Here is a 13,818-nt window from a genome sequence, read left to right as displayed (position 1 = left end):
AGTCCCCGATTTTTTTTAAAGTTCACCTACTCCGAGGAAAAAATTAAAAAAAAATCTCTAAAAAAATTGGATATCAGCACCTGATTCTCCTAAAATTTGTACATCGTCATTATGTTGCAATAGAATATATCGATCCACTTCTTTCGGTACGAAAGTTCCAAAATTTCCACAGAATGATTGCCTCATAAATAGCGAAGTTAGTATCCGATGAAGTGCTAACTACATGAATCGTTACATTCGTATCACATTCATATCCGGTGCAAAAATGGACAATATCAGTCCACTCCTTCTCAAACCTCCCTAAAATTTTTGAAAAAAAATTGTTGTCATAAAATGTGAGCTCCAACTTCGCACATTTTAATATTCCTGCTCATATTGTCTCCAGTTAGAGTTGTGCCAATCTACTTCGACCGAACGAACCAGTTCTTTCTCTAGTTCCCTGGGCTCCGGACGTTTGTATGAAAACTCTGCGTATGAGTGATATGGAATTTACGAAATCACTCATACGTTTAGGAACTGATGTACTTAGCTATGGATACTAGATTGACACAACTCTAGTGTCCAGTGTGAAGATGGACTACGTCTGGCTATTCCTTCTAGTACCTCCCTCTTTCTAACAACAACATTTTGAAAAGTTTTGATCAGAAATCATCTAAACCGAATATTAAGCGCATTGAGTATGCCTGGTATCAATTAATTCTTAGTTCAAAGCACAATGTAGAAATTCATGGCTTTATATATTTCCCAGAGCCCAACATCCAATAGTTGCAGGAAATAAAATCCGAAGAACCTAAGATAGCTCCCAAACAAATTTGGAGTCCAAAGGTATCTCAAAAATCTAAAACTTATTTAATTCACCATTCAGATTTATTATATTTTTCGTTAATCAAAATTTTGCCAATAACAACCCACTTAGTAAGCGATACCAGTGTTGGACTTGATCCAATCCAAGTAGCTGGTGACACGAGTGAAGGCAGCTGGGTAACCCTTGGCACAACCGGCCGAAGAACCGAAGGAGGTCAAACCAACTTGGACCTTGGAAGATTCCAAAACCAATGGGCCGCCAGAATCACCGTTGCAGGTAGAGACACCACCGGGAGTGGAGACACAGATGTTGGAGGAAGTAACAATGGAGGTGCCATAGGTGGCGGCACAGACAGTGTTGGTGATGATTTGCATACGGGCCCATTGCAAGTTGTTGGTAACACCGGAGGCAGAGTCGGAGATCTTGCCCCAACCGGAGGCGATGGCATAATCACCGGCATAGGTGGAATAAGAGCTGGCAATGGCGGGCAATTTAACGGCTTGGATACGACTGGTGTAGGACACGGAGGGGATCTTGATCAAGGAGATGTCGTTCTTCAAGGTCCTGCTGTTCCAGCCAGAGTGGATGATGATGTCGCTCTTGGCAACGGTGTGGGTGACTTCAGCGGAGGTACGGACGGTGGCGCCCAAGTAGACGGTGACGGATTGGATACTAAACAAAAAGAAAAATAATTCAATACTTGGACGGCATATTCCAAAAAAATCGAATCCTTACCCATCGGTACAGTGAGCAGCAGTCAAAACCCAACGATTTCCAATCAAAGAACCACCGCACCAGGCCGAGGACAAGGCGCTGACCTTCAAGGAAAGACCAACTTGATAGGGGAATTGACCAACGGTGGCAGTGTTGCCATTGGTAATGCGACCCTCACCCTCAATGACGGGCACAACAATGTCACGTTGGTAAATCTCCTCGGCGGAGACGGCGACCAAGGCCAGAGCGAAAATAATCAAGAATTTCATGGTGCTACTGTACGAATACAACTGCTAATTTTGCATAGATCGGAGTAGGGTTTTTATAGGTGAAAAACCTTATCAATGGCATATTTTGATTACAATTTTTTCACAAAAATTTTGAAAACAAATTCCAAATCGATGCTTTTCAAAATTATCTTCAGATTATTTTTTGATAATTTTATTTTAAAAACTTAAAGTGGTTTGCCAAAATAAAAAAAAAAAAAAAAACATTGACGCATTTCTGGCAGACGTTTGGGCCTCAGTTAAATATGCAATCAGAACAGAAATAATAAAAATAAACCCTTCTTAATCTCCTTCTATCAATATGGGATTTCCAGTGATAACTCCACGAAGAAAACAAATCAAAACAAATACTAGACAAAAAAGAACATTGCAATTTTGTTTATCAAGGCCTGCATTGGTAGTACCTGGGGCCATTTGAGAATTTAGCAAAAATTATTTTAGATAGTAGCTGACGCCTTGATAAGGGCAGCTATTGGCCTATAAAAACCCGAACCGGACCCATGGCAAACCAGCAGTTGTATTCGTACAGTAGCACCATGAAATTCTTAGTTATTTTCGCTTTGGCTTTGGCCACCGCCTCTGCCTTCGACTTGAGAGCCGAACATGTGGAATCCCGCAACATCATCATGCCTGTCCTGGAGACCGAGGGCCGCATTACCAATGGCAACACTGCCTCTGTTGGCCAATTCCCCTACCAAGTTGGTCTTTCCTTGAAGGTTAATGCTTTGTCCTCGGCCTGGTGCGGTGGTTCCTTGATCGGTAATCGTTGGGTTTTGACTGCTGCTCACTGTACCGATGGGTAAGGATTCGATTTTTTGGGGATATATCATCCAACCATTAACTAAATGTCTGTGTTCTGTAGTATCCAATCCGTCACCGTCTACTTGGGTGCCACCGTTCGTACCTCCGCTGAAGTCACCCACACCGTTGCCAAGAGCGACATCATCATCCACTCTGGCTGGAATGCAAATACCTTGAAGAACGACATCTCCTTGATCAAGATCCCCTCTGTCTCCTACACCAGCCGCATCCAGTCTGTTAAATTGCCCGCCATTGCCAGCTCTTACTCTACCTATGCCGGTGACTACGCCATCGCCTCCGGTTGGGGCCGTATCTCCGACTCTGCCACCGGTGTCACCAACAACTTGCAATGGGCCCGCATGCAAATCATCACCAACACTGTCTGTGCCGCCACCTATGGTACCTCCATTGTTACCTCCTCGAACATTTGCGTCTCCACCACCGGTGGTGTTTCTACCTGCAACGGTGACTCTGGCGGCCCATTGGTTTTGGAATCCTCCAAGGTCCAAGTTGGTTTGACTTCCTTCGGTGCTGCTGCCGGTTGCGCCAAGGGTTACCCAGCTGCCTTCACTCGTGTCACCAGCTACTTGGATTGGATCAAGTCCAACACTGGTATCGCTTACTAAGTGGGTTGTACGACATATTTGATAAGAAATAAACTGACTATTTAATATTATAATAGAATTTTTTGTTTGTGGATTTGAAGTTAATGCGAAATTCGGGTGGGGAAATAATATTGATTCAGAAAACATTGGGAAATACAATGCCTATTGCGGTGTAATATTTTGGACCTAAATGTCATCAAGGGGATCCTTTTTTTTCAAAATATGGTTAAAAACTCCCTTTAACTTCTCAAGAATTTGCTAATACTTAAAATACATATGAGGGATAAAGCCGTACTTCATGGAACTTCTATTCTTCATAAAATTTCACTGTAGGTCACCAAAGAAAAGAAATCTCAGAAATCTCTTTCGAGACGAACTTAATGAGCTCGAAAGAGAAACAAACACATAATATGTACCATAAAAAATATCAAAGAGTTCGGTTCATTAAAACCTTTTTTATGCGCTGCCAATTCTCATATAATATCCCTGTTCAACAACCAATCTGTGATGTGGAAAATTCCAAATGGATTTGATAGTTCTCGTTTGTAGATCAACCCCAAAAGATTTTCATGTTCAAACCTTTTTAAAGTCTTACCATGCACAAAGAGACCTCAATATTTTGGGCTATAGAGTTTTGAAAATTAGTTGGCCTATGTACTAAGGGTTAATCCCGATTTCAAAACGTGCCTAATCGAAATAACGGTTTAAGACCCTATGTCTTTTTGGATCAAATCCGTTTCAGGCATTTTAAGTCGATCTAGCCATGTCCGTCCGTTACCTTGTCCGTCCATCTGTCTGGCTGGTGCGCACGATAACTCTCGAAGGGAGTATCCAATTTGATCCAAACTGGATACATCGTAATATTTTTGTCAAACTTAGATCAAGTTCGGAGATGGGCGATATCGGTTCACTCCTTCTGGTACCTACCACACAAAATGTCAACATTTACTGCAGAGAAAGAGACAGTATTATCCGATTGTGCTCCAACTTTGCAAATCCTAATATTTGCATCAGTAGGTCAGGTTCGAAAATGGGCAATATCGGTCCACTCCATCAAAGTACCTCCGCCACAAAGGGTCAAAATTTTGAATAATTATAACTCTTATAAAATGTCATGTAAGAGTCCGATTGTCTTTAAATTTCTCACATCCAAATAATTTTATTAGCCCAAGGTCTGGTGTGAAAATGGAATATATCGGTCCACTCCTTCTGGTACCTCCCCCACAAAAGGTTCAGGTTTTCAATATCCATTAAACTATAAAAAAGCGGAATTAACATTTATTTCCATTCAGACTTGGCACATCTCAATATTTCCATAAACACAAGATCTGTTATTAAGATGGTAGAGATCGGACCATTCCGTCTGGTACCTCCCCCACACGGGGCAAAACCAGAACGATAATAAAATCCAAAATAAGCATCCGGTTATTTCTACTAACACAAGATCTTCTGTGAAGATGAGATATATCTGTCCACTCCTTCTGCTACCTCCTCCACAAAGGGTCAACATTTTGAATATCCATTAAGCTCATAAAACGCAAAATTAACATCCGATTCCATTCAAGACTGGGTACATCTCAGAATTTATATCAACATAACATTTCTTATAAGCATTTCTACTATGGGCCATTACTTCTGGGTCAAAGTTTTGAATAACCAAACTTGATCATAAAATCCAGAATTTCTTCTGGTACCTCACCCACATAGGGTTGAAGATTTTTAAAAACAAAACACTCAGTGAAAACGAAATAAGCATCCAACTCTCTTCAAATTTAATACGAGGTTTGTTATGAAGATTATATGTATCTGCGAACTCCTTCTGATACCTCACCCACAAACGGTCATAATTTTCAATACTTTTATCTGTCATAACTTGTGATAAAAGAAAGAAAAGAAAATTTTAACATTTTCTAAAAATTATTATTGGTCCAAGCCTAGCACATATTTCATATTTATTGAGGTCCGATACGAAATGGACAATATTGCCACACTCGTTCGGATCCTACTCCATAGAGGGTCAACAATTTGAATAATCAGGACAGAAGCCAAAATATATTTAAATAATCGAACTTTGGCTGAGGGTATACATCTGCCGGCAAAACCGAGTGATACTTTTTAACATGTTCGAATTTAATTTCACTTTGTAAATAGATAAACCAGTAAAGAAAGTCTTAAAGCCGGGCGGGGCCGACTTTATGATACCCTACACCACTTTGCGAATTTAGTAGAGCTCCGCATAACAATTAAACGTTTTAATGGGAGAATTCAATCATACACGCCATGATTATAATTATAATTTAAAGTTCAAAGGACAAAATATGCCGAAGCATTTGTATCTTTTAAATTCGGATTTTTATTGCCCATTTGGTGCACAATTAATTTGAAATATTGGAGAAATATGGGAGCTATATCCAAATCGGAACCGATCTCGATAAAATTTAGCAAATGTTTTTCTGAGCTGTATTTGATATATTTCCCCAAATATTGTTGTTACAGAGTGCATATTACGGCTGTAGGTAACAAATATAACAGATAACGGATGAACAGTATATATGGGAGCTATAGCTAGCTATATCTGAACCGATCTTCACCAAATTTGACATACTAGCTTCTAGACTCAATTCGGTCGTAAGTGCCAAATTCCATCCCATTTGGGTAAATATTAGACGTTTGGTGCACAATCCAAGGTAAATCGGACGAAGTTATATATGGGAGCTATATCCAAATCTGAACCGATCTCGATAAAATTTAGCAAATGTATTTCTGAGCTGTATTTGATATACTTCCCCAAATATTGTTGTTACAGAGTGCATATTACGGCTGCGGAGGACAAAAATAACAAATCGGATGAACAATATATATGGGAGCTATAGCTATATCTGAACCGATTTCGATCAAATTTGGCATACGTATTTTCAGGCCTAATTTGGTTGTATGTGCAAAATTCCATACTATTTGGACTGATATTACACGTTTGGTGTACAGTAAAAGGCAAATCGGACGAAGATATATATGGGAGCTATATCTAAATTTTGACCGATTATCTCCATTTTCAATAGGGTTCGTCCTTGGACAAAACAAATGATTTGTGCAAAATTTCATCTGTATAGGACAATAAATGCGAAGTGTACTTTGTTTACAAAAATACACAGACAGACGGACGGACGGACATGCATAAATCGACTCAGAATGTGATTCTATGCAGATCGTCAAAAGGAACTATGGGTCAATCTCGTTTCCTGTTGCCTGTTACAAAAAAATGCACAAAGGCATAATACCCTGACCACCTTGTGGTGTAGGGTATACAAATTTTGAAAGTGGTGATGACGCGACTTCTTTTTGTATGGTCTGCTATCACTTCTCCAAAATATTTGTCTCCTCCACAAATCTGACTTCATGTCCCTGTTTTCAAATTTATTTTTTTTGTACTAATGTTTTGATCTGTATAAATTAGACTCTCTACACCTTAATAACCTTGCAATTTAATAATTGCTAATGTTTTTATTTTTTTTTCTTTCTTTCAAAAGGCGCTTATAACAAGCCCCCCCCCCCCCATTTAATGTTCAAAAATTCCATTACACCACGACATTTGTTCTAGCACAACAACAACAGTATATCGGTGTGTGTTTCTCAAACTACCATCGCCACCCAAAACAATTACAACATGTAATTGGTTTACAAACTTCAACTTGGTTACTGTTGTGACTGCCGTTTCGACCACTCCTTTTTGTTTTTTCTGTGTATTTCCACATTCAAATATGGAAATGTTGAGTGAATTCTAAGCGAATATTTTTTTAAAACTAAAACAGTGGCATGAAACACACCTTTGCGGCGAAGCCCGCTCCAAACTTTATCCCCCCTCAACAAAACAAATGACAATTTGAGACATAAAAACAAAATCCCCTCCTTTATTTTTCATACCCTTCAAATAATTTAGCCCCCCATTTGGAAATGTGATATATTTTTAGCCTATCTATGCTCACACAGCTACACCCACACCTATGAAGAGGAAAGGGGGGGGGGGGGGGGGGGAGAGGGGGTGACAATAATTTCAACACCATGTATTTTAAGTTAATTGATGAGCGCCACTTGTCCATACGCGTGTCACATTACAAGTTGGGGCTACCTCTCCTCTCCTCTTCTCTCCTCCTCCCACCACGCCATCACCCCGACCCCATCACCCCATACTTGTTGATATCACACACTCGATTCAATTAGATAATTGTCCAGGGTTAGTTTACCAGACAAATGCTCTTAGTTGGGTGGTTGGACAAATGGGGTTTGTTGTTATTTTGGGGTATTTTTCAATCGCTACTTTTTGCGACTACTTGTTTTGTTAAAAAAAATTGGAAAAAAAATAGTTTTAAGTACTTTTTGTAGAATTGGTTTTTGTTTGGATTTAAGTTTGATTTCTTTGATAGCTTGCTTATCAAAAAATGCTCATATATTCATAATTAACTTCTTCTTTTATACGCTTATCAAGACGAACTTAAGTATTTGTTTACCATTAGGCTGTCCTAGATTTTTCATGAGCGCAATGTGAAAAAAGTTCAGATTTTGAGTATTGTTTAAGAATCATATTCTATAGAGAGTATAATCATAGATTAAATATCACTTATGTCTTTGGGTTACGGTTTTTTTGAATTTGAGAACTTAGACGGACGATACAAATATTAGTGAAGCCATTGCAGAATGTCCAATCCATATCCAATTTTTTGTGTCCAAAACTATTTCAACGTCCCAATATGTAAACCCTAGAAGCCAACAGTGACCTCAATATTAATATTTCAGACTGCTATCATTTCGAAGCCACTCGCCCGACATCTGTTACAATTATTCCAGTGACAGCTCATTATATCGTTTACAAGGGTACAAAAGCACTTTGGTGAGAATTTTCCAGAAAAAAAGTTATTCGTGATGGAATTCAAGCGTGATAGTGTGATTTCTTTATATTTAGCTGGAAAACCACAAGTGGCTATCGTTAGAGCACTCCAGCATCCAGTGTTTTGAACCATCGCTCGTTACTGGTAGCGTAGCCCGACGTCAAGGAAGTGGACGGAAGAAGATAGCAACATCAGCAGAAATTATTCGAAAAGTAAAGAAGCGACTTGATCGCGCGTCGCAGTGGCCGAAAAAATGGCTCGTGAGCTGAACATATCATCGCAATATTCCATTCGGCAAATATTGAAAAATATGCTCGGACGTAAAGCCATTGAAATTGGAAAAAGTTCAAGAACTTACACCGCAACAGAAAGAAATTAGACTCAAAAGAGCTAAAGAGATGCTTGGCCGAAAGTGGTGAACTGCCGAATTTGGTTTTCTCCGTCTCCGATGAGAAAACATTCGTTGTCCAACAGTTTGTAAACAAACAAAATGATCGTGTTTACTTGCCAAAGAGGTTAGCTGAAAATGTGCACCTTCGGTTGGCCGTCCACCAGAACTCAAGCGCCGGCCATGGTGATGGTGTGGACCGACATAACAGCCAATGGTCACTCTCCGCTCGTATTAATCTACCGTGGCAACAGAATAAATGCCGAATATTATCACGAAAATATTTTGGAGGGTGTATTAAAGCCAACAGCACTCAGCACCACCGCTCTCAGCACGCTTAACAAAATGAGGTCCCTCGGTTAATTTTCAGCGCACAATGGTTACCAAAATCTGGAGTATTTTTTGAAAACAAGGTTGGCACTAAAAAATACCAAAGTGTCGATCACCTCAAGCAAGCGCTTCGCCAGGAATGGGCCAAAATACCGCAGAGCAACATTTGGGCAGCGTGTGACGGTTTCATTGGCAGTTTGAAGGTCATAATTCGTGCCAGAGTTGACCAATTTGAACAAATCTAAACTTATTCTAAAATTTGATGCTATTTCCGAAATTTTTTGCTTCATTAAATAAAAATTAAAAAAAAGTTAAAATTATGGCGTTTGACTTTGTTGCAGTTTTTTATCTCAATCTGTATATTATGTCTGCAGGACTTTTTGTATAAAAAATTGGCCATGTAGGTCCATGTCTTCGTATTGCCCCCGGTACCTCCCGATATTCGGTATTTTGATGATTTTAGCGACATTATTCACCGGAATTGTTTCAAATTTCGTATTTGAAGTTCGTAATGAATACTACAGCCTAAGGCAGAAAATTGTATGTACAGGTCCATGTCTTCGTATAGCCCCCATATAAGGGTACTTCACCGGAATTATTTCAAATTTGGTATTTGAAGTTCGAAATGGATACTGCAACCTATGACAGGATATTGTATGTGCAGGTCCACGCCTTCGTATAGCCCCCATATAACGGTACCTCCTGATATTGGGCATTTTGATGATTTTAGCGACATTATTCACCGGAATTGTTTCAAATTTTGTATTTGAGGTTCGTAATGGATACTGCAGCCTAAGGCAGAAAATTGTTTGTGCAGGTTCACGTCTTCGTATAGCCGCCATATAACGGTTCCTCCCGATATTCGGTAGTTTGATGATTTTAGCGACATTATTCATCGGACGTGGTTTAAATTTGGTATTTGAGGTTCGTAATGGATACTGCAGCCTAAGGCAGAATATTGTTTGTGCCGGTCTACGTCTTCGTATAGCCGCCATATAACGGTTCCTCCCGATATTCGGTAGTTTGATGATTTTAGCGACAATGTTCGCAGGAATTATTTCAAATTTGGTATTTGAAGTTCGAAATGGATACTGCAGCCTAAGGCAGAATATTGTCTGTGTAGGTTCCCCTCTTCGTATAGCCCCCATATAACGGTACCTCCGATATTCTGTATTTTGATGATTTTAGAGACATTCATGGGAATTGTTTCATATTTAGTATTTGAGGTTCGTAATGGATACTGCAGCCTAAGACAGAAAATTGTTTGTGCAGGTTCACGTCTTCGTATAGGCCCCCTATAATAGTACCTCTCCACGTCATCATTTAGATCCTAATATGACGGCAGCATTTGGTATTTTTTAGGTTTTAAAAGAATTTTTAACGGATTTTATTTTTTTTTTCAAAAGTGCCAAAATCGTTCCAAATGGTGGAGGGTATCTAAAGATCGGCCCGGCAGAACTTACAGCTTTTTACTTGGTTATAATAGAGTATTAATTTCATTTTTACCGCTACCAAAAAATTGTAGGAAATCCATTATTTGGCAAAGAGTTTTTCAGCTTAACTTGTGATGCAACCAGTGAGACTGATAATTGCCAGTCTCCAAACAAAAAATACATTAATTTATTTTACATTTTTCCTTTGTTTTTTTTCATTCCCTTGCATTTTGTGAACCCCCCTTTTCGAACATTTCAAATATTATGAGGCGACATTTTTAGTTCTATAAGGAAAAAGATAAATAGTAGCAGCTAATTGTTTATGGACTTGAGAGCAAACAAGTTTCTTCGAAGTGTCGTTGTGGTTGTTGTTGTTGTTTTTGCATGCAACCATTTGTTGTGTGTTTGTGGTCAACGCAGTTGAATCACAGCTGTGCTGCAGTTACTTATTTTGTCATTAGAACTATTAACGCTCGCTTTTTATTTGTCCGCTGTTGATTACTAAAAATAAAGCCAAGCATGTGAATTTTTGTGTGCACTGCACACAAAGAGATCGTAACTATTGTAACCTTGAAGTTTCCACAAAAAGACAATTCAAAACTGAATCGAATTGACAAGAGGAGAGGGGGAGAGAGAGGGAAAACCATCCAACAAACACAATTAACCGCCAAATAATAATTTTATCCATTTTTGGTTTTAAAATAGATTTTGGCAGGGGCCAGCATACCACCATGCTACATAGTAGAGTGGTGGCACCAGCGGCAAAATGACGCCACCAACGAGCGAGCGAGTCAAGATTTTTATTATGAACACTTTAAAGTGACAGTTTAAAGTGGTGGCATAGCTGCAATTGGTATATAGCTGGCTTTTTAGTTGGCAATTGTTATGTTGCGTTTGTGTTCGGCTCAAACATTATAAGCGGGGGCTTCATGTGATGGGTACATAATTTTTTTTGGGCAGCAGAAATATTATCATGAAATTTTTCAGTGTCATCTTCTGTTGGGTTTCAAGTTTTTCATATGACAGTGAATGAGACAGGGCCACGTTTTGCTTGGCTGGTAATTAAAATACCATCAAAATCTTAATTTTTGGACACACAGGGTGAGATAAAAAAAACTGCAAAAAAGTCAAACGCCACAATTTTCACATTTTTATTTTAATTTTATTGAATGAAAGCAAAAAAAATTTCGGAAATAGCATCAAAATTTTAGAATAAGTTTACATTTGTTCGAATTGGTCACCTTTGGCACGAATTATGGCCTTGAAACCGTCACACGCTGCCCGAATGTTGCTCTGCGTTATTTTTGCCAATTCCCGGCGATGCGCTTGCTTGAGGTGATCGACACTTTGGTATTTTTATACCCTCCACCATAGTATGGAGGGTATATTAAGTTTGTCATTCCGTTTGTAACGCCTTTAGACCCCACAAAGTATACATATTTTGGATCAGTCGATTTAACTATGTCCGTCCGTTTTCCAAATCACTCTAGCTTGCGAACGAATTGAAGTAGTTTGATAAAATTTTACTCGAAAGTATATTATGTGTGCAGGACTTTTGGTATTGAAAATGGGCCATGTACAGGGTTGCCCATATTCGACGGACCCATCTGGCAACGCCATAACTTTTGACAGAGATGTCACATCGCTTAATGACATACCGCGTTTGAAGCGTCAGTACCGCGTTTGAAGCGTCAGTCCAAGCACCAATACACGCGCTCTGAAATAGTTGAAATTTACATTCAACAGAAGAAATCAATTGTGAAAACTCAACGTGCTTTTAAAACATTAAAAAATGTGAGAAGTGCGCCTTCTAAGAACACCATTAAGCGTTTATACGAAAAATTTTCGACTGGTAAGGCTCTTTCTAATCCGAAGAGGCCATATAAAAGTCGTCCAAGGCGATCGGCCGAGAATATCGCTGCCGTACGAGCCAGTATTGAGAGGTCCCCAAGAACATCCCTAAAACGCCGTTCTCAGCAGTTCGGCATGGCTCGGTCCACTTTACAACGGATTATTCGCATTGATTTGCATTTGTTCCCGTACAAAATTCAATTGACGCAAAGAATGTTGCCTGCGGACAAGCCTCGTCGATTGGAATGGGCCCAAGGAGTCATCGGGTCCGTCGAATATGGGCAACCCTGTAGGTCCACGTCTTGGTATAGCCCCCATATAACGGTACCTCCCGATATTCGGTACTTTGATGATTTAAGCGACAATATTCAAAGAATTGTTTCAAATTTGGCATTTGAAGTTCGAAATGGATACTACAGCCTAAGAGAAAAAATTGTCTGTGCAGGTTCACGCCTTCGTATAGCCCCCATATAACGGTACATCCCGATATTCGGTATTTTGATAATTTTAGCGACATTATTCCCCGGAATTGTTTCAATTTTGGTATTTGAAATTCGTAATGGATGTTACAGCCTAAGAGAAAAAATTGTCTGTGCAGGTCCACGTCTTGGTATAGCCCCCATATAACGGTACCGCCCGATATTCGGTATTTTCATGATTTTAGCCCCATTATTTAGCGATTTTTTTAAGTTTCCAATGCAATGGCTTATGACCAAAGTTACCTATGCAGGTCCATGTCGTCGTATAGACCCTAATATAACTGCTACATTCGATATTTTTAAGATTTCAACAGAATTTTAATGGATTTTATTGTTTTTGTGATTTGTCAAATTCGTTCCAAATGGTGGAGGGAATTCAAAGTTCGGCCCGGCCGAACTTACAGCTGTTTTACTTGTTTAGTAAAATACTCCAGACACAATAGTCCAACGGAATAGTCTAGAAATGAAGCGAGGAACCTCATTTTGTAACCATTCTTGAGCGGCCGTGACGTGCTGAGTCCTGTTGGAATGTCCAAGGTCTACGGCCAAAATGTTTGCGTGCCCAAGGCTTTAATATACCCTCCAGAATATTTTCGCGATAATATTCGTCATGTATTCTGATGCCACGGTCGATTAATACGAGCGGAGAGCGACCATCGGTCTTTATGGCGGCCTACACCATCACCATGGCCGGCTCTTGAGTTCTGATGGCCAACCGAAGGTGCACATTTTCAGCTCACCTCTATGGCGAGTAACGCGATCATTTTGTTTGTTTACAAACTGCTGGACAACGAATATTTTCTTATCGGAGACGGAGAAAATCAAATTCAGCAGTTCACCACTTTCGGCCTTTTGAGTCTTTTTTCTTTCCGTTGCGGTGTAAGTTCTTGCACTTTTTCGAATTTCAAAGGCTTTACCCCGAGCTCATTTTTCAATATTTGCCGAATGGAATATTGCGATATATTCAGCTCACGAGCCATTTTTCGGCCATTGCGACGCGGGTTTCGATCAAATCGTTTTTTTACTTTTCGAACCATTTCTGCTGATGTTGCTGTTTTCTTCCGTCCACTTCCTTGATGTCGGGCTACCCTAACGATAGCCACTTGTGATTTTCCAGCCAAATATTAACAGAAATCACACTATTCCGCTTGAATTCCATCAGGAATAACATTTTTTCTGGAAAATTCTCACCAAAATGCTTTTGTACGCTTGCAAACAATATAATGATCTGTCACTGGAATA

General features: G+C 39.5%; 3 protein-coding genes across 11 annotated transcripts in view; 2 read left to right on the top strand and 1 right to left on the bottom strand.

Annotated features, from left to right (window-relative positions):
* LOC101890398 (formin-binding protein 1-like) overlaps positions 1–13,818 on the top strand; it is a 225,020-nt gene that overhangs the window by 173,254 nt on the left and 37,948 nt on the right. The window lies entirely within an intron of this gene.
* LOC109613223 (serine protease 1) lies at positions 846–1,831 on the bottom strand. Its single transcript, XM_020037834.2, has 2 exons — positions 1,541–1,831; positions 846–1,477 (listed from the first exon to the last, which is right to left on the bottom strand). The coding sequence occupies exons 1-2, from the start codon at positions 1,786–1,788 to the stop codon at positions 913–915; spliced, it is 813 nt and encodes a 270-aa protein (XP_019893393.2). The 5' UTR covers positions 1,789–1,831; the 3' UTR covers positions 846–912.
* Positions 2,292–3,291, top strand: LOC131803956 (serine protease 1-like). Its single transcript, XM_059125970.1, has 2 exons — positions 2,292–2,605; positions 2,669–3,291. Exons 1-2 carry the CDS (start codon positions 2,307–2,309, stop codon positions 3,231–3,233), a joined length of 864 nt encoding a protein of 287 aa, XP_058981953.1. The 5' UTR covers positions 2,292–2,306; the 3' UTR covers positions 3,234–3,291.

Source organism: Musca domestica, unplaced genomic scaffold (genome assembly GCF_030504385.1).
Source record: "Musca domestica strain aabys unplaced genomic scaffold, Musca_domestica.polishedcontigs.V.1.1 36, whole genome shotgun sequence".
Lineage (NCBI taxonomy): Eukaryota > Metazoa > Arthropoda > Insecta > Diptera > Muscidae > Musca > Musca domestica.
Note: the sequence above shows the minus strand (reverse complement) of the source record. Positions and strands in the feature narration are given on the sequence as shown.

Coding starts and splice junctions, on each gene's coding strand:
- LOC109613223 (XM_020037834.2), bottom strand. CDS start 1,788: ATGAAATTCTTGATTATTTTCGCTCTGGCCTTGGTCGCCGTCTCCGCC. Junction 1,478..1,540: donor GCTGCTCACTGTACCGATGG/GTAAGGATTCGA, acceptor CTTTTTGTTTAG/TATCCAATCCGTCACCGTCT.
- LOC131803956 (XM_059125970.1), top strand. CDS start 2,307: ATGGCAAACCAGCAGTTGTATTCGTACAGTAGCACCATGAAATTCTTA. Junction 2,606..2,668: donor GCTGCTCACTGTACCGATGG/GTAAGGATTCGA, acceptor TGTGTTCTGTAG/TATCCAATCCGTCACCGTCT.